At 44.7% G+C, this 18,754-nt stretch overlaps 1 protein-coding gene across 4 annotated transcripts; it reads left to right on the top strand.

Moving 5' to 3' along the window:
- The first annotated feature begins 135 nt into the window (after positions 1-135).
- Positions 136-13,450, top strand: nrf1 (nuclear respiratory factor 1). 4 transcript variants are annotated; one of them, XM_047575877.1, is made up of 12 exons: positions 136-304; positions 1,894-2,014; positions 2,146-2,290; positions 2,995-3,109; positions 3,232-3,358; positions 3,476-3,616; positions 5,956-6,114; positions 6,500-6,715; positions 6,792-6,890; positions 7,082-7,248; positions 8,854-8,975; positions 12,275-13,450. In XM_047575877.1, the coding sequence occupies exons 2-12, from the start codon at positions 1,937-1,939 to the stop codon at positions 12,433-12,435; spliced, it is 1,530 nt and encodes a 509-aa protein (XP_047431833.1). In that variant the 5' UTR covers positions 136-304; positions 1,894-1,936; the 3' UTR covers positions 12,436-13,450. The 4 variants fall into 4 exon arrangements, with proteins under 4 accessions (XP_047431833.1, XP_047431834.1, XP_047431835.1 ...); XM_047575878.1 differs by having other exon boundaries at positions 7,091-7,248; XM_047575879.1 differs by having other exon boundaries at positions 1,894-2,005.
- The last annotated feature ends 5,304 nt before the right edge of the window (positions 13,451-18,754 follow it).

Here is an 18,754-nt window from a genome sequence, read left to right on the forward strand (position 1 = left end):
AGTTACTTATTAAATTTTAATAAGACCAAGTATTCTGAGACGCATTTTTTTTTATCACCCGTTTATCTTTTATTATTATTTTTTTTATTATTTAATAATCGTATCTCAACCCCGACGACCGTGAAGACAGGGATTTAGAAAGGGGGGAGGGGCACCTGAAGGCACCACCAGTGTTCAGATCGGTGTTGTGTTGTGTGCGCTCTGTTCGTTGTGTTTGCTGCTGCTGGCTCCCCTCTGTCCTCCATTAAAGCTCGGCTCCATCCCGCTGTACGGCGCAGGCCCGAAGTAGCGCAGCCGCTCTGAGGTTAGTGCCCTACCGCGCAATCTCCATCTATTTCAGCCCCGGCGCAGCCGCATCATCGAACCCGGCAGCGCTGGGGTGAAAGATGCAGATTGTTTAGACGTCGACTGCAGCGGGATTATACTACACATCTGGCATTTTTGGGGGGAATCACAATCTAGGCGCGTATCGACAACAAGCTCGTAGAAGTGAAATAGCCGGGGATGAGACGAGGCCGCTGGGCCTGTCTTTGCGCTCTGTTTGGTTTCATATTGCGCGGGTTTCATGCTAGCTGCCGCCTTACCGCGATTCATCTCTCCCTGCGACCCGAAATCGTGTTCGTTTACCGTCCCGACGTCGGGGGACGACCGCTCTCCTCGATCGGAGCTAATGTTCATTTAGATGATCGATCCTACAGAGAGGAATGGTTAGCGCGGTGGCTAGTTAGCCGAATGTAGGACGGTGCAGCTAGCTTAGCTAGTGTAGATCAGTGGCTTACAAGCACAACACCAACAGTAGCGCCTGAGAAATAATAACACAGACACGTCCAACACTGGCGGCTTTACCCACTCACCCGGTGCTGTGAGAAAATAGCCATTACAGCAGGTCATGAGGTGATCACACATGTTTATGGTTGCTGCATCTTCCCATTGATACTATCTAGCGTCTAGACTTCATCTACTGTACCGGGGTGCACGTACATCTGTGTGGCTGCTGTTAATGGCAGATTTCAACTGATTGTCTATTCTCTTTGTTTTATAGTTGCTTTTAGTGTTGTTTCACATGTTAAACAACATACACATTAGATAAACCTTCTAAAATGATATGTAATTAGGCCTAATCTAAACTGTGTCAAGTATAGCTACATGTTATCCCCCATTAAACTGCCTCTCTGCCACAGTCACTATATATTCATAACTTCATTCATTCATTCATCCATTCATGGGCTCTTAAATAAACTGAATCATATCATAAATCTTAACTGTACATGTTTTGTTGTGTGTTATTATGCAAATTATTATATCTTTACACACACACAAGCATACACACGCACAGACACGATCACCAGTAAACCTGCAGACCCGGTATGTCTGTCACTGTGAAAGCTTTCAGACTCGGTTATTTACATTTATACTGCCAAAATAACCCTTTTTGATCAGCTTGACGTGGAACTGTTGTATGTGAACGGTGCCAAGACGTGTGATTAAACACTTTCATAATAAGTCGCCTCTACAGGCAGCCCGGCAGCATTGCAATCAGTGCAGTAACGCAAGGAGCACATGATACATGGCACAATTAAATATTTGAGACAATACATTTATTCTAACCTCAATGCTCATATAGGATGAATATAGCCCCCCTAGTGGGACAGCAGTAGTGGTGCACCTCGAGTGGCATCTGTGCATGGTCACAGTTTTGCCAATTATTCACATAAATACACAGTGTATGTAATCATGTGCTGCATTTCGTTATAAGAGATTGTTCCTGTGATTATAAACGTCTCTTGTAATATGAACCTGTGTTCTAGGCCTCATATCAATTTCCATATGAGTCACTGTGATGGGTAGATTTCTTGTCGTTATCTTACATCTTTTCTGCTCTCTCTTTCTCAGTAACTGTACCGTGGATCTAGCTGCGTACACCAGGTTGCTGATAATGGAGGAGCACGGCGTTCACCAGGCGGAGCACATGACCACCATCGAGGCCAGCGCCGTCAGCCAACAGGTCCAGCAGGTGCACTTAGGGGCATAGTGTTGAAAATCATTTCAGTTCCGTTATTGGACAAGAAAAAAGAAACCACAGCCACTCAAAAAAAACAAACAAACAAAAAAAACCATTTCACTCAATTCATTCACCGTGTGCAGGTACACGTGACCACCTACACGGACGCATCCATGATGAGCGCTGAGGAAGACTCCACGTCTTCGCCAGACGACGATCCGTATGATGACACAGACATCCTCAACTCGGCTGGCACCGATGAGGTCACCGCTCACCTGGCCGCCGCAGGTGAGTTGAAACTCAGTCGAGGAGAAGGTTAGCTTAGCATCTGATCAAAGCACACCAGGCTTGGACTGTTCATGTCCCCTGTAGAACATCTATAGCTTCCTCGAGTGTGACGATTTCAATCGGACAGCAGATGGCGCCAGTGGATTTGTTTATGGAGGCATTCATTTTGTTTTGCTCCTTTTTAATTAGTTTCACAAGGAGGCAGTGAGATAAATCAATTGCAAGCAGGGCAAAATAGTTAATTGGTTTTAAATCAAAATTGTGTTTTGAAAAATGCAAATAACAAAGGCTGCTGCTTACTCTTTGTGTCTGGTTTATTTATTTGTTTTATTTCCTCAAACGCATTCTTATCCTTGCTTTAGAATATAGAACAATAAATGATTTGATTGTGTCTTTTGCTTTAATGCTTCTTATCTTTTATTACAAGATGATAATTGAGTCCAGAAAACTCAAATTACCCATTTTCCCCAAATCATTCAGCCCTAGTTGCTCCAACTCCTGTTATAAGCCCCTCAAATCATGTTAAAAAAAAAAAAGAGGACTGAACATCAAGAACCACGTAGGACGTATATTTAAGACACTCTTTGAGAGCTCAAATCGGAGAGGAAATTGCCGCTCGCAGACACAATCTACTTGAGTTTCGTCTGTTCTGATTACTTCTATTACTACCAGTCAACGCCGCTCTCCCTCTTCCTCTCCCTCAGGACCAGTCGGCATGGCGGCCGCTGCTGCCGTGGCAACCGGCAAGAAAAGAAAAAGGCCTCACATCTTCGAATCCAACCCCTCCATCCGCAAGAGGCAGCAAACCCGTCTGCTCAGGTGAGCCTAAAACCCCCGATAAGGCCCCGACTATTCCTAGCTGTTCTCGAGCTGACTCGGGTGTCGCACTTTTTTCGGCTTTTAATCTGAGCAGCGAGATTCATTTTACCCCGTGTTTATAGGAAACTGCGAGCCACGTTGGATGAGTACACCACCAGGGTGGGCCAACAGGCCATAGTGCTGTGTATCTCTCCCTCCAAACCCAACCCAGTGTTCAAGGTGTTCGGTGCTGCTCCTCTGGAGAACGTGGTGAGTTGGATGATTGCAGCACCTCTTCATTAAATTCTCCTCCGTTCATTCTACACGAATTCCTGCCGCTTTAAGATAAACTCACCCATGCATCTCGCATCTGTCCCTGGCAACTAGGTGCGAAAGTACAAGAGCATGATGCTGGAGGACCTAGAGAACGCCCTGGCTGAGCACGCCCCCGCAGGTGGGGAGCTGGCCTCAGAGCTGCCCCCTCTCACCATCGATGGCATCCCTGTCTCCGTGGACAAGATGACCCAGGTGAGCCTTGTTTCTGTCTCTGCTTCTCTGTTCTCTAATAAACCTGCTTATAGAGATGGACAAAATAAAAATAAAAAAATCCAGCAGGGGGCACCAGCTGCCAACTAACTGGGATAATGAATATTGTTTTTAATATGAGCTTAGCTAACTGTATGCATCAAGGTCAAATGCTTCGTCGTGGCTGTTTTGCATCTTTTCAACGTGCAATCGGCTGTCGACTTTAGGAGAAACTGTAACTCGGGCCGACGCGTTTTCGAGAACGAGCTGAACCTGCAGGAGGTGCAGATCAGATCAGGACGTCTCTCCGTAGGCCCTTCACTGCTGCTGCATTAGCACCACTGGCAGCCTGGGTCCTCGGTTCACCCGAGGGAGCCCCGGCTTGTTTACTCCGCTGTCCCAGCGCTGCTGACGCATTCTCCCGATCGCCGTCAGTGTAGCCGGCATGGCAGTGGGCCCCCAGGGGCAGGTCCCCGAACCCTGGGAGCGGCGTAGCCAATCGCAGGGATCGAACCAGTCCTCGGAGGGAAGGTGTTAGTCGGCGCTTGTTTTTCTGGAAGTTGTAGGATGAGATTATCGTGAGTAACCTGTTGCCTCACTCAGCTCTGGCAGAGCCAGGTGGAAAGGTGCGGGGGTGGCTTTTTTTTTTTTTTTCAAGGGATGTGTTTGTGCTGGAAACGGGATGTCTTCAAGTTCCTCTGGGGAGAAGATTGATGAACCTTGGTAAATGTCGTTTAGTCCCCCCCCCCTTCCTGCTCATCATATATTTGGAGCATGTATAGCAGGTGATCCCGGGTCTAGCCTGAGCCCATAATTACCCCCTAGCCTTGTTAAGTTCAGGGACCCAGCAACATGGCAGCCTTCGTAAATTCTGATTGGACCACTGCTCGCAGGATTAGGACCGGGGGGGTGGGGTGGTGGGTGTGAGGGCAAAATGCCACTTAACTCACTAGCCACTGTAATTAGGCCATCTGGCCTCGCGCACATGCATCCACATCATCCGCAGGTGGAAATGCATGAATCCTTTTTCCTGCTAAGTCCTTTTCCTGGTCTAATCCAAGTTGCCACCCCAGCGCTGGCTGAGGTGGAGGCCCCATCATCGCCACGGCACACCCAGGCGCCGTTTCCCCCGAAAACCGCCGACCCCTCTGTTTTCCAGCCGGGGTCCGTTTCATCATGCGCCTTTGTGCGACGCGCTGAGGAACTGTGCAGAGGTGTTTGTGCGATCGTGAGTTAGAAAAGGGATCTAATGGAGAGGAGGGAGGGATTTATTTCTCCCCGGAACCAAATTTAGCCCGTGATGTCAAGGCAGGCAGACGCTGCAGTGCTTCATTGTGCAATATAATCCCCCGTTGATGCTTGCATATTACCAGGACACTGAGGACATTGGCACTAAACCCCACCACAGCATGTCGGTGAATGTGAGCGTACGCATGCTCTGGAAGCGTTGGTGTGATCGGTCGGGGGGAACTGCTGCGCATGAAGTCTTTCTTGGGGGTACACTGCAAACTTGTGTAACACAGACAGGAAAAAAAAAAAGTAATTACAGGTATCATTAAACCTGCATTCAGTTGCCAGCTAAAAGTAGCTTGCCCCATTTATTTTACTTAGACCTCTAAGAATAGCGCAACGCGGTTAAATATCCTCCAAAAAGCCAATTAAGGCGCCTCATCTCTAAAACTGTTTTCGACAAAGGAAAGGACGCGCACTTTGGTTACGTGTAGGAAAAAAACAACATAAACTGGCAATGCAGTGTAACCAGTATTTGACAAGATCCTTGAGTTACTAGCAAACACATTTGAACAGTCACTTTTAAATTCACTAAATTCACTAAAATTAAGTGCAAAATAACAATTACTGCAATCGCCGTTCTTTAGTTCTAGTGCATTCGCTCAGACATGGCGGACGAGCAGCCGCTCCACGATAACGAAATAACGACTCGAGCCCCCACGAGTGATCAAACTTAATCTAATGTTTTCGTTTGACATTGATTTCCTCTCTCCTTATTAATGTCTATTAATGCTGGAGCCTTCGCCGGGACAAGTTGACTGCTGAAACTCAACGGTGTCTGTCTGACACGTCGGGGCTGGAGCCACAGCCATAGATTGGTCTGTTAATAAACATGAGCGCGCGGTCCTCCTTTTAGAAAGCCCGTTTCTATTTGCGGCCCCTCGACCACCTCGGCAGCAGGTATCCGATCAATATACGTCTCCTGCTGCCTGCTCAAGGGCGTGTTTGTCCACGTTTGTGTGTGTGAGACAGACTGCAGCTCTCCTCTATTGAGAATATTATATCTATGTCACTTTTCCAATTTTTTTTTTTTTTGTCTTTTTTTCTATTAGGCCCAGCTACGAGCGTTCATACCAGAGATGCTGAAGTACTCGACAGGCAGAGGGAAGCCTGGCTGGGGGAAGGAGAGCTGCAAGCCAGTGTGGTGGCCTGAGGACATCCCTTGGGCCAATGTCCGCAGTGACGTCCGGACAGAAGAGCAGAAACAGAGAGTAAGAGGAACACTGGAGGAGTACTATTATTTTGCAGATAAATCAATCTATCAATCAGTCGGACTTTATTTGTAAAGCACTTTTCATAGAACAAAGTAGCTACCTCCCTGTACATTCACTGCAGTGAGAAATACAGTATGTGTCCAGAAATGAATAGCTTGAGGCATTTTAAGAGATAGCAAAGTCAGTTACAGAAAATAGTTTCTGCTTCAACAAACAAAGGATATAGAATATGAGACATCTAATGATAAGAAAAAATTTTAAATGAAATTTGTGGTGGGAAAAAAATATATATATAACATGTGTAATCAACCAAAGATTTTAAGACCCCCTAGGGGTCACGGATGGAATTGTTGCACATATTAACTCATCTGTGCTCCTCCAGGTGTCTTGGACGCAGGCGCTGCGGACCATCGTGAAGAACTGCTACAAGCAGCACGGCCGCGAGGACCTTTTATACGCGTTTGAAGACCAGCAGGTGACCGTGGCGGCCCCCACCCAGCACCACTTGACCGCTGCACAGAGCATCGCTCACCTTGTGCCCTCACAGACCGTGGTACAGACCATCAACAACCCCGACGGAACAGTCTCGCTCATCCAGGTACGCGCCAGCTGCTCTGCGCTCGTCACGCTTCGCTGTTTTTCTGGTACTCAATAGACTCAATCGTTTCTCTCAGGTCGGCACGGGGCACACCGTCGCAACGCTGGCAGACGCCTCAGAGCTTCCTGGTGTGACGGTGGCACAGGTCAACTACTCAACTGTGACTGATGGAGAGGTAATGCCCATATGCATTGAGACACGCCTGTAAATCCCTGCTAAAAAATATATAACATTCACTGAGCTAACAAGTATTCAGCGGAGATGAAGAAAGCTGATATAGAAAAAAACAAAAACAAAGACTATTTCAAATCTTGTCACTAACATTACTATTTATGAGGATCTTTTCCTGCATATAACTGAGATCAGTTTTTACAGGTGGAGCAGAATTGGGCAACCCTACAGGGCGGGGAGATGACAATCCAGACCACTCAAGCATCGGAGGCCACGCAGGCAGTAGCCTCCTTGGCTGAAGCCGCCGTCGCTGCCAGTCAAGAGATACAGCCCGGAGCTACGGTCACAATGGCTCTCAACAGGTGATTCTCAGAGGACTTCATAGTATTTTGTGCCAATTTAAGAGCTTGAGGTTTTGTAGAATTAACCTGGGGAGGCATCGTTACAATTTTAATCATCTTTATGGTGTGTTTTTAACAAACACATTTATTTGCAACATCCCTCTTCACTCTAGGATCTTGTGCTTAGCTTCCACTGACAAAGTCCTCATGGGATGCTCACTGACTAGCGGCGAAGCCGGCAAACACTGCAGAGCACAAGTACAACCCATAATTGCACAGGCAGCTCTAACAACTGAATGAAAATGGGCAGACTGTCAGGGCAGGTCACTCGGGCCCTCTGGAGACGAGAGTCAACTATTTTTCACCTTGGTTCAGCATCTAATTAATTAGCCTGGAGTATTTATAACAGCAGCGCGTGAGGTGCACGCTCATTAAATGTATGGTTAGCCAACTATTTTGTTTATAAAAAAAACAACTAGTGCAAGTGGCAAATGCATAGGATGGAAATGCAGTCACAAATAAATACAGTCCACTTTTTGCAATTCAGCTCAAGATTGAAAATAACGTCTTTTACTGCAGTTAAAAACTATTTGGTAGCCACTTCCTGGTTCACTTTTTGATTTATTTCCAGAATCTTTTAGCCATTATCAAAGATCTTCTTCGGCCAGACTCTACAAGATACTGTTTGCTCTTTTTTTCCACTTCACTACTGTCGAGGCAATCATTTCAGATGTGTATGGGTATGTCCCATTGGGGCTTGTTACCTGCGCCCACCTGAGTCCTGCTTCCTCCTACCCTCCCCTCCCCTCCCCACCGCTCCCCTCCCCTCCCTCCTGCTGTTTACCCGTGTCGAGCTTCTCTAGCCTCTGTGCTCCACAAGCTCTGGAACATTTTGTCTCTGTGTTCCAGCTCCACAGGGGGAAGCCGAGCTTTTTTATCTCTCGCTGTCTTTTCTTGCTGCAAAAATGACACCGCATCACGCAAGATAAGCCAACAACTGTATTGATGTGATGAAGAATTGGTTTTTGGTGCTGAATGTTTACCACAGAAAGTGACTAAACTCACACTTGAATCACAAATGAATCGGTCTTCGAGGCCGATTTGATTTACTGTTCAAAATACAGTTGTGTGTCATCTGCAAACAGTGTGAGTGCATCGTTTACTGTCTACAGCCTCCCCTCCCCTCCCCCTTTTCTGTCCATCTGCATTTCCATCTCAGTTATGATTATCAACCAAGCTGCGTAACCATGCATTAGTTCATAACGAAGCTGGTGTGGTAATAAGCTCGTGGTAATTCCACTGGGCAGATCTGGTTAATAAAACTGCTTTGTTAGACCCACAGCACCTGGCCTTCGGGGAGATGTGACAGATTCTCTTTAAGTCCAGACTAGAAAAGCCTCTTACAGCTCGTACACTTGTAGCACTTCACCCCACATCTCTCTAATAACCCCCGCCTTTGTGTGTGTGTGTGTGTGTGTGTGTGTGTGTGTGTGTGTGTGTGTGTGTGTGTGTGTGCATGCACGACCTGGACGCTCAGTGTCTCCATTAATTAAGAAACGTAAGAAACGTGCACACAAAGAATGTGATTTGACATGTACGTATATTGTGCTTGCGTGTGTGTTACAGCGAGGCGGCGGCCCACGCCGTAGCGACGTTGGCAGAGGCCACTCTACAAGGAGGAGGGCAGATTGTGCTGGCAGAGACGGCAGCTGCTGTCGGGGCGCTGGCAGGGGTTCAAGATGCCACAGGTACCTATTCAGTCCACATATCATCATCAACACAACAAACACTGAGGCGGAATACGGCTCAAATTTCAGTGTTTACATAATCACACGGGAAGGTCAATTTTGTTACACGTTTGTGAAGCTGATGAATTAAAGCGGCAACCTTGGAGCCCTGCGGCAAAAAACACATCTACTCTTTTTCATTAACCCTTTAAGACTTGAACATCTGTCTAAACATCCGCATAAAAAAAAAGCTTGCAGTATTTGAATTACCGTAACTCTCCGATGGACAAAATATTGTTTCAGTTCAGGGTTTAAAGGGTTAAATATACTAACAACACTAACAAGGTTCTTCCCATCATTCTCTGAGCAGCTGTGATCTGATTTTACCTGAGTTGAGTCTGAAAAAAGCAGAGCACAGTAAAATTTAATAGTTCGATGTGGCTGCCCCTTTTTCTGAAAATCACACATGGCAATACATCATACTGAAACTGCTTAAAAATTATCATCAGATTGTTTTGTAGGCACATTAATGCCCACTGACTGTCCGCAAATGGCAATTTAACATTCTGCATAACATTTAGAGAGGTTACCGTTATAGTAACGTTTGTTAGATATTGTAATTGTAAAAAAAAAGAAAGTAAGAAAACCTGAATTCTTTCGCCACATCCAACTAATTTGTTTTTACGTGTTGTCCCCAGCCAATGGCATTTCTAATTAGCCTTACAAGGCGTAAGCTTCCCACCAGCATCCCGGCACCCAGATTCTAATCTGCTCTGTGCTGATGTGACAGATGGTGTGTGTTGTGTGTGTGTGTGTGTGCACACGTATCTTGTCGCAGTGCTCCCTTCTTTTAATGATACGTTACTAAAGGTTGACCCTCCTTAAATGCCTACTGCAGGCTCTGCTGTTGCAGCGCGTCTGCTGGGACTGCAGCTGTTTGTTCTGACTTCCTTGTTAGATGGCATTAACAACCATTTCTAGCATATGTCCAGCCAGTGTCCTCAGGGCTGAGCATGAAACCGGAGTTGATTGCTAAAAGACGTATGTAAATCTCAGCGGACATTTTTCCAGACAATTTTGGCATTTTTATTGACTCTTGGTGCTTTGCATGTCAGCACGCTATATATCAGACTTATAAAACTGAATTGCTGACTTAAATGTGATTTACCGACTCACGAGGGATTGTTTTCGTAATAAGTTTGGATTCTGAAACTAAAATTTAATGCAGTACAAATAAGAATACAACATTTCATAATCAGGACAGTAAATTAATTATCAATTATTTCATGTTGACACATGTCCTTTCCCAACCTCGACTAACGTCTTGTAATCTGTCAATCTTTATTTGCCATGTCTTCTAATCAGCACCATACAACACCACACATATACACCAGGCCAGGGGCATGAACAGGTCCCTCAGGGGCCCTCCCAAAGAGCTTTGATCCACTCCATTATCAGTCCATGGCCTAATCACTGGACCAGCTGTCAGCACATGCCCCCCAACTTCCCTTGCTTGTCTATGTACAGTTCTGTCCATGCAGTTGCATTTTCCACATAAATACTGGTCCTTCTAAATATGTGTCCCTCTAACTGTCCATAACCCGCAGTTACCAGAACTGAACCACAATTTTACTTGCTATGCGTGAATAGCTTTACTATTACATTAAGGTTAACTTAGCGGTTTACTTGTCTGCAAATCAGTCGCTTGTTTTATGTACTCACCCAAATTTACCTTCCATAGTTTATACCATAGGTCTTCAATAGGGGGTCCGTGACCCCTAGGGGGTCCACGGAGGCATTGCAGGGGGGTCGCAAAATCTTTGGTTGATTAGACATTTTTCTTTCTTTCTTTTTTTTTTTCCCCCCACAAATTTAAATTTGTTTTATTTGTTTAACATTTAATTTCTTTAAATGTGCATTAACATATTTAAGTAAAGGGATAGTTTAATACTGAATGAAAAATGATAATTATGTATATTTAGCACTAGGCTGAGTTTATAGAACACGTGTAGTCCATTGTACACAACTATTTACTCAAATGGTTCCTTATACTAGAGAGAAATCACTAGAAACCTCTAGAAATGTGTGTTATTTCCAAGTAAAATTACATTTCCAGCTGTTGTTATTGTTATTATTATTATTATTATTATTATTTTTATTAGCATGCTTACGCTAACATTTAAGACATTTGCCGAATGCAAAAAATAAAAATGCATCCAACATGCCAGTCCACATTTGCACATTTGTACACTAATGTAAATCCACGTTATTCAAATCGAACATCTGCCGCCCTTCGTCGCTTGACAAGAAGTCGCTTGGCCGCCGCCGCCGCGGCTCACTCTCTCCAACAACTAATGGAGCTGCCAAAGCCAGTCCTTCTCCCGACTATTGACCTTAGCTAATCACTGTAGTGCTACACACGAGTGAAGAGCGCCGTTTGAAGTGCACCGGCCCAGACACGCCGCTGATTGGCTTGCGTCGTGACCCTTCACTGACAAAAGGCCCCCCAGACGCTCACATGTGCACAAACACATCTACGCCGGACGTAACCCTTAACGTCTAAGTAATGGTCAAGTGCGGCACTTGAGCCGCGCTGCGTCTGTACGTCAGTGTGCCGGGCCAAAGCGCTGCACCCTAAGCCCTCCTCCGTAATCACTTCCAGCACAATTACCTGCATCGGCAACTTAACACTGTCACAAATCACTGGCAAGTAGGCTTAGCTGAGAAAAAAATAAAGAGGGCCGACAATCACAAGCTGACAATTTTGGATGTAGTTTTATTTCAGGTGTAACTTCAGAAGATGAATAGTTTAGTTTTTTTGACTTTTCCTTATTCGACATCGAAATAATCTATACGCTGCATAGATTTGAACGCATCCCCTTTTTCAGCTCGGTTATAAAAAGATCCCAGCTCAAAGTAATGGGAGCGGGCATGAGCCACTGCCATCCCCTACGCTGACCTTCTTGCCTGCTTGTGACACTGTGACAGCTTGCAGGGTGGGGCAGAGGCCCACGTGACTGCAGCAATAATCCCTACAGGCAGAAATACACACACACACACACACACACACACAGCTGGGAATGGAGGGGGGGGGGGGGCAATCAAGCAAGCAAGTAAGTAAGTAAGCTGAGGACGTTCAATCGGACCATTGTTCAAAAATGCCTTCTGTGTAACATGGCGGCCTTCCTGTCAGAAGCTTGACGGCCTCTCGGGTACCGCGCAGAGCCCCCTCGGTAACACCTGAACTAGTAGTATCACCAGTAAAGAGTTAAAACTGACAGATGAAATGAGTGTTAAACATCATCTTTTTCCCCCTATAGGTTTGGTTCAGATCCCAGTCAGCATGTACCAGACCGTAGTGACCAGCCTCGCCCAGGGCAACCGGCCCGTCCAGGTCGCCATGGCACCTGTCGCCACACGCATAGACAACACTGTCACGCTGGACGGCCAGGCGGTGGAGGTCGTGACCCTGGAGCAGTGACAATTAGGACCTTGGAAGGAGTAGAAAGCACTGAATGGCCACCTTGGAGATTTGTCTCTCTTTTCCAAGACATCACGCTGTGTACAATGTCAGATATATTTTTAAATGTACATACGCAGGGGAGGAAAGCGTGGGTTATCAATGCATTGTGTTTACTATGTAAAGATATTGCTTTTGTTGGCGTTTCTCGATTAGCTTCATGTTTTTTGTTTGTTTTATTTTTTTTTTTTTAGGTCTGTGATGTTTAGTATTTATTTCTTGACAATTAACCTTAAAACAAAGATGAACCAAAAAGCCCAGGAGGAAAAAGCCACCACTGCTTCACTCGCTCTGTGTTAACGATCATTGTTCTGGATTTTTTTGTGCTTGACCATTCTTTTTTTTTGTTTTGTTTTGTTTTTGGGATTTAAAATCCAGTGCCATAGTCAGTAATAACTCCACCGTTAGTTTTTTTTTTCCCCCCATATTCAAAATTTCTTTCCACCTCAGATTAAATCTCTTCCTGAACAGCATGAGCTGTAGACACTCCCAGACATTTCCGTCACATTAAATGTTGAAATATTATGTTGGAATATTGTCTTGTCTTGTGCTGTTCGGTTCTACTGCAGTCCACGCACGCGCCAAAATTTGCGACGACTCAGGATATATTTCATCAAGGTGTTTTTCTGTTTATCTGTTTGTTTTTACTGCTGGATTGCCGAGCTGTCTTCTTGAAGCTGTCTTTTTGTCTACCAAATCTGTGTATTTACAGTGCATGGATAGGAGCAGCGCCCCTTGGTATGTTATTTTTAACATGAACTCCTTTGTATTGTGTCACTACGGGCCTTTGTGGTCGGCTGCATCATTTTGTATGTCCCAAGAGGTCGGTCGTACCTTGGGCAGGAGCTGCACTGTTTGTGATGCAACAAAATAATCGCTTGCCAAGTCTTTGTTTGATGCAGCTCTCACAGTCGGTTCAACTCTAAACGTGTGTATTTAAAAGTACAATAAAAAAATGGCTGCTGTTCACCACTCACACGGTTCCTCCGTCAGTTTTTGGCGTCTCAAAGCATCAGTGGGGAATAAAGCAGCTCTGCAAATCCGTCTAGCATCTCCGAGCTAGCCGTGACGTCACCCGTTGGCTTCTGAGCCTCGAAAATGAAACCTGGAGTGGGCGGAGCCTGAGACCGCCATCTTGGATGAATTTTACTCCGCCCACACTCGGAAACTCCAAATATGGATCTCTTGTTGGGGCGGAGCTAAGACAGCCTGGACATTGAGACCCGCCCACCCAACTCTCAGCTACTTGTTAGCTCAGACTACCGACCGTCAATCAAAGCGGGAACTTTAAACCATAAAAAAAAAAATTAACGAGTGAGTTACAGTTGTCATGAATAGTGACATGAACCATTGAGACCAAAATCTTTTTTTTTTTTTTTTTTTTTTGTACCAGGCTGTTAAACATGTTAAATAATGCTGTAAAGTTGGTCTTTTTAACATGGGGGTCTATGGAGATCTGCTACCTTTTGGAGTCGGCCTCAAGTGGCCATTCGATGAACTGCAGCTTTTCTTGCGCTTCCACGCGTGCTAAACATGCATAAAAAGAAAACTTGAGTATGTAGCAATGTAGATGCAGATATTTCAACAGTTAGAGGAGACCAAACGAGAGTTTCAAGAAATGGCAATTTAGCAACATGTTAGCATCGCTTCCTACTGAAGACTAGGCTCACAGTGTGGCTAAAAGTTGATTAATGTAGCTTGGTGTTAGTTTTTAAACTACAGCTTCTTAAAATCAAACAGTAGCTATCTGGACTTTAGTGTCTCATGAGGCCCAAAGAATTGACTGCTTGCTCTGAATGATCATCATCACATCATTTTAGAGGTGTTACTGTACGACTGATTTAGCAAAACATTAACAATAATACCACATAGTACATCAGATAAAAAAGTAGAAAGGAGGTGTCTTGTTTTTGTTCTTTACCACTTCAGTTATCCGCATTTCCATTCGTTGGCCCCTGCATGTCCTCACAATATTATAGCCCACATTACTGCCTGAAAAGCATATAGACCATAAAGTAGAGATTGTTGCATTTTGACACTAAGTCAGGTAAATCTTATAACACACATATTTATATCAAAAAAAATGTATGCATTCGCCATTTTTTTATTGCAAATACACAAAAACCTTTTGCAATGTACCCTAACCCTGGTTGCCCAAATACAAGATATACACTTATTTATCGTCCTCACTTTTAAACACAAACTATATCTTGTATATAACAGTACCTTCCACATCACCTATCTATATCCCCCCTTTTGTTCTTATTTATCTTTTCTCCCAAATGATACCAATACATATAACATGCAACTGGACTTAAATGCCTCGTATGTGCGTGTGGCCAAATAAAACTGACTCAGATTCTTCCTAAAGGTCATACTTTTTCAGTGTTCGGTAATACACAGAAAGTATTTTATTTTATTTTATTTTTTTTTTGTAATGTCTTTGTAGTATTTACTATTGAAAACATAATGGCATTTTTTAGTCAGACAGTCTATGACTTGCATCTCAGTGACCTCTCTTGTTCCACTTCAGCAAGACTACACGCATGCTTCACGTAAGACCTTCACAGACAACCAATTTTCAGCCTCGTTCCTCTTTTTCAGGAACAATTTTGCCCGTATCATTACACTAGCCACAAAACCCAATAACCTCTACACTCTCCTCTGCACCATCGCTTCCCCCCACCTTTCCCTCTGTGACAGACAGGGCCTTGATTACATCATAAGCTGCCTGTACCTCCTCTGCTTTAAAGCCTGGGATTTGCTAGCAGGGCCCTTCTGTTGCAGAGTGGAACAGAGAGAGAGAGAGAGAGAGAGCGAGCGTACGGGCCTTAATCTATTAGGCGTCAGTGTATATCCCGCTCTTCCTCCAGATTAAAGCCAGGTTGCATTCACACAGATGAAAAGATCCCATTTCTTGTTGGTTTTTACACCCCCTCCACAACACCCATGACATTTTTAAATTGGATCCTTTGGTGAGCTCAAGTGCAATGCCTGCGATAGAAAACTGGAGTTAGTGTAGGTGTGCGACATGCATGCAAACCGTCACTGGAGATTAGAGGCCTTATTAGCATGCTTTCTTGGGACAAAGCCTGCGCTTCATGCCACTTAGGAGTGCACAACCCCCGTCTTCGCCAGCTACACACGAACGCATTCACACATTTGAACTGTTTAATCAAAACAGGATAGAATAGGTCCTTAATGCATAGGTTTTCAATAGGGGGTCCGCGACCCCTAAAGTGTCCGTGGAGGTGCTGCATGGAGGTCCCAAAATCTTTGGTTGATTTTTATACATTTTTTAATTTTCCCCTAACAGATTTAAAATTCTTTAAATACACCTTAACATGAATCCAACATGTTTTGGTAAAGGGGATGAGGGATAGCTTAATATTGAATTCAAAATTATAATTATCATGTTTATTTATAAATAGCACCACGCCAAGTTTAATGTAGAACACATATAGTAGGTAGGGGGTCCCTACTTAATCTCTCCATCAGTTTGGGGGTCCTTGGACCGAAACACGTTGAAGACCCCTGATCTAATGGGCACTGTCCATAACATCCACTGAATGATACTCGCCCTTCAGCTAATTAAATAACTTTAAGATATTAAAACTCTTATGATTTTAATTTTGAAATGTTATATCAGGAAATGAGATGTCCTTTTAATTTGCTTTATCCAGCATTATTTAATTGCCTCTTCTTCTTTTTATTTATCAAGACAATCATCGATTGAAGAAATCTGAAGAAATCATCCTTTATCATCACATCACTGCAAAAACAAGTATCATTTTTTGTAGCATATTTATTCAAATAGATCCATAAAACTTCTGTATGAGTACATTTTTGTGGCATTGTTTTTTTTGTTTGTTTGTTTTTTAATGAAAAGAGCAGGTGCTGCATTGTGTGTGCGACACTGTTACAAGTTACATCATCGAGACCGATACTGCGGTGCTCCCTTCTACTCATCAGACGCATCAACTGACTTTGATTTGACGACATTAAAACCATCCAATCTAGGCAGACAGACTGCGGGGTGAGTGCCGCCTTTCTGTCCTGGGGGCAATATATGTAGTGGTGGAAGATCAGTGGGAAGAGTTTGATGCTATTGATCCTCCCTCCCTCAGCCGGTGGACGGGGCTGCAGCCTGGGGGAGTGGAGGGGGGGTTGCTTCAGTGAGTCCGAGCTCCGCGATGAGAAGGGAGGGCTTGGTCATTCTTGTTGCCTGGAGTCGTGCGGGCAGACTCTGGGGCAGAGCTTTAATCTCCACTAATCGTTTCTTAATACGTGCATCCCGGGCCCTACACTCCTGCACGCATGCACTCACACACACAGCTTGCAGTCCGAGCCCCCACCCACGCTCTGACAAGACATAATCTCCTACCCCTCGTCCTGAGCATAAGGTTGGGCCACAACTTGAGAAAGCGGCGTACGAAGACATGAACTCCGTACCCTTTAGCAAATTTGAGGGTCTCATTGATCCAAGTTCGAGATGGAAACCAAATTAAAAAAATAAAAAGATCATTCTTTAAAAATAATAGATCAGTTTCATATAATGTACATCTAGGCCTCAGGCAGATACATTGATGATGACGCATCTTCTCCCATAATGTAGTCTAATAGTCTAATAATGGCCTCTGCACCTTCCCAACTCACACCTCTGCCCACCTCCAGTCCAGACACTGCGTAAGAACAATGATAATCTCATTTCGCTAATGCTCTGTAGCCTGCATTAGAACACAGGCGAAGCACTGTCTCGGCTCAACTCTACCCACCCAGGAAACTGTGTCTGTGTGTTTGTGAGAGAGAGATGGAGAAAGGGGCCAGGGGGGCTGTGGGATAGAGGGGGCACTGAAAAATGCGGTGTAACCCGAGCCGCTCGGTCCATCTGGAGAAGGCCTCGCATAGACAAGGGCTATCCCACAATGCACTTTGCTGCAGAGAAGATCGTTAGAGGGAGTCTGACACAATGGATCAGTCTTTTGGAAGTATTTATTTGCATCACAGATAAGGGAATTTGTCAGTTAAAAGGGCAATACGGCATTTCAGAGATGAGTCGGCAGGTGCACACAAAGTAAACACTTGTTACATTAATGTGGCATTATCGAGGCTACGTGCGCATACAATGCGCGATATGTTCTGTAACAAGAGACACATTTAGCCCGAATTGAAATCTTTTATGTCGACTGTCCACCACAATCTCAGCACCGTCTCTGTCGTAATGGGGCGATCAGCACAAAAGGGAAAGGTCCGGTGCTGACGTCCACGTAGATCAAATATTGCTAGCCTGCAGGCAAACTGGTCACAATACAAATCATATTAGCTAAAGCTGAAGTGTAGGCTATAAAGCAGGATTTATGCAAAGGCAGATAAAGAGGTTTTAATCCCCAGATCCCCCTGTCACCTACATTAGCAGACCCTGACCCAGATATATGAAGCTCAGCATGCAGCGGTCCATTTTTTTTTTTTTTCTTTTTTTTTTGAGCCAAACTGTCAATGAACAGCAAGCTAACATCTGAGAAAAGACTCGCTTGCTAGCTTGCTCACTGGCTCGCTGGCTCTCCACCCTTTTGGGAAGGGAGGAGGAGGAGGGGAAAAAGGCTGCATTGAAAGAGGAGGGTAAGACGATACTGCACGGTTTGCCAATTATGCCACGGAGCTAAGAGAGGAACCCCCTAATGGTTGGCTGAAGGCAGAATAGCTGAACCACTATACATGAAGGCAGCCGCGGCGTACCTTGAACGGAAGACCAGACCTAAGTCTGCTGGTCAGACCTGGAGATTAATGGACAGAGGAATCCATTATAGTCATAATGTTATCAGCACGGAAGAAACTATGACCCATCACGTATTTCCATTAAATGCGTGCAGGGATGCAACTGATGATCATCTTCAGTACTGATTATCCAGCAGATATTTTTGGGAGATGTCTTGGTTTGTTGTAGAGGTGACGACGAAGCTAATGTTTTGGGCATTGATTGCACGGGAATCTCCTGTTTCAAGAAACACATCAATTGATTTTTCAGGTCGTTCTGTGTTTTAGTAAAACATTACCAGTGGCACCGTGTACATCACATAGAAAGGTAGAAAGTGGATGTTTTGTTTTTGCTCTTCACCACTTCCATGATCCACGTTTCTGTTTATTTCCTTGCCTCATTTTCTAAATTAAAGAAGGCTAATAGCTCGGGGGGTTTCACCCGGATCGTTTCTGAATGTCTGTCCTGAGTGTTTAAAGCAACCTTTCTACAAAGAGTCACTGGAGCTCTGAGGCCGGGGTGTGC

This window comes from Mugil cephalus, chromosome 22 (assembly GCF_022458985.1).
Source record: "Mugil cephalus isolate CIBA_MC_2020 chromosome 22, CIBA_Mcephalus_1.1, whole genome shotgun sequence".
Lineage (NCBI taxonomy): Eukaryota > Metazoa > Chordata > Actinopteri > Mugiliformes > Mugilidae > Mugil > Mugil cephalus.

What these genes read in the sequence shown, in the direction of transcription:
- nrf1 (XM_047575877.1), top strand. Translation starts at nt 1,937, where the DNA reads ATGGAGGAGCACGGCGTTCACCAGGCGGAGCACATGACCACCATCGAG. An exon ending in TCAGCCAACAGGTCCAGCAG is followed by an intron (nt 2,015 to 2,145) that starts GTGCACTTAGGG and finishes CACCGTGTGCAG; the next exon opens with GTACACGTGACCACCTACAC. An exon ending in CAACTGTGACTGATGGAGAG is followed by an intron (nt 6,891 to 7,081) that starts GTAATGCCCATA and finishes AACTGAGATCAG; the next exon opens with TTTTTACAGGTGGAGCAGAA.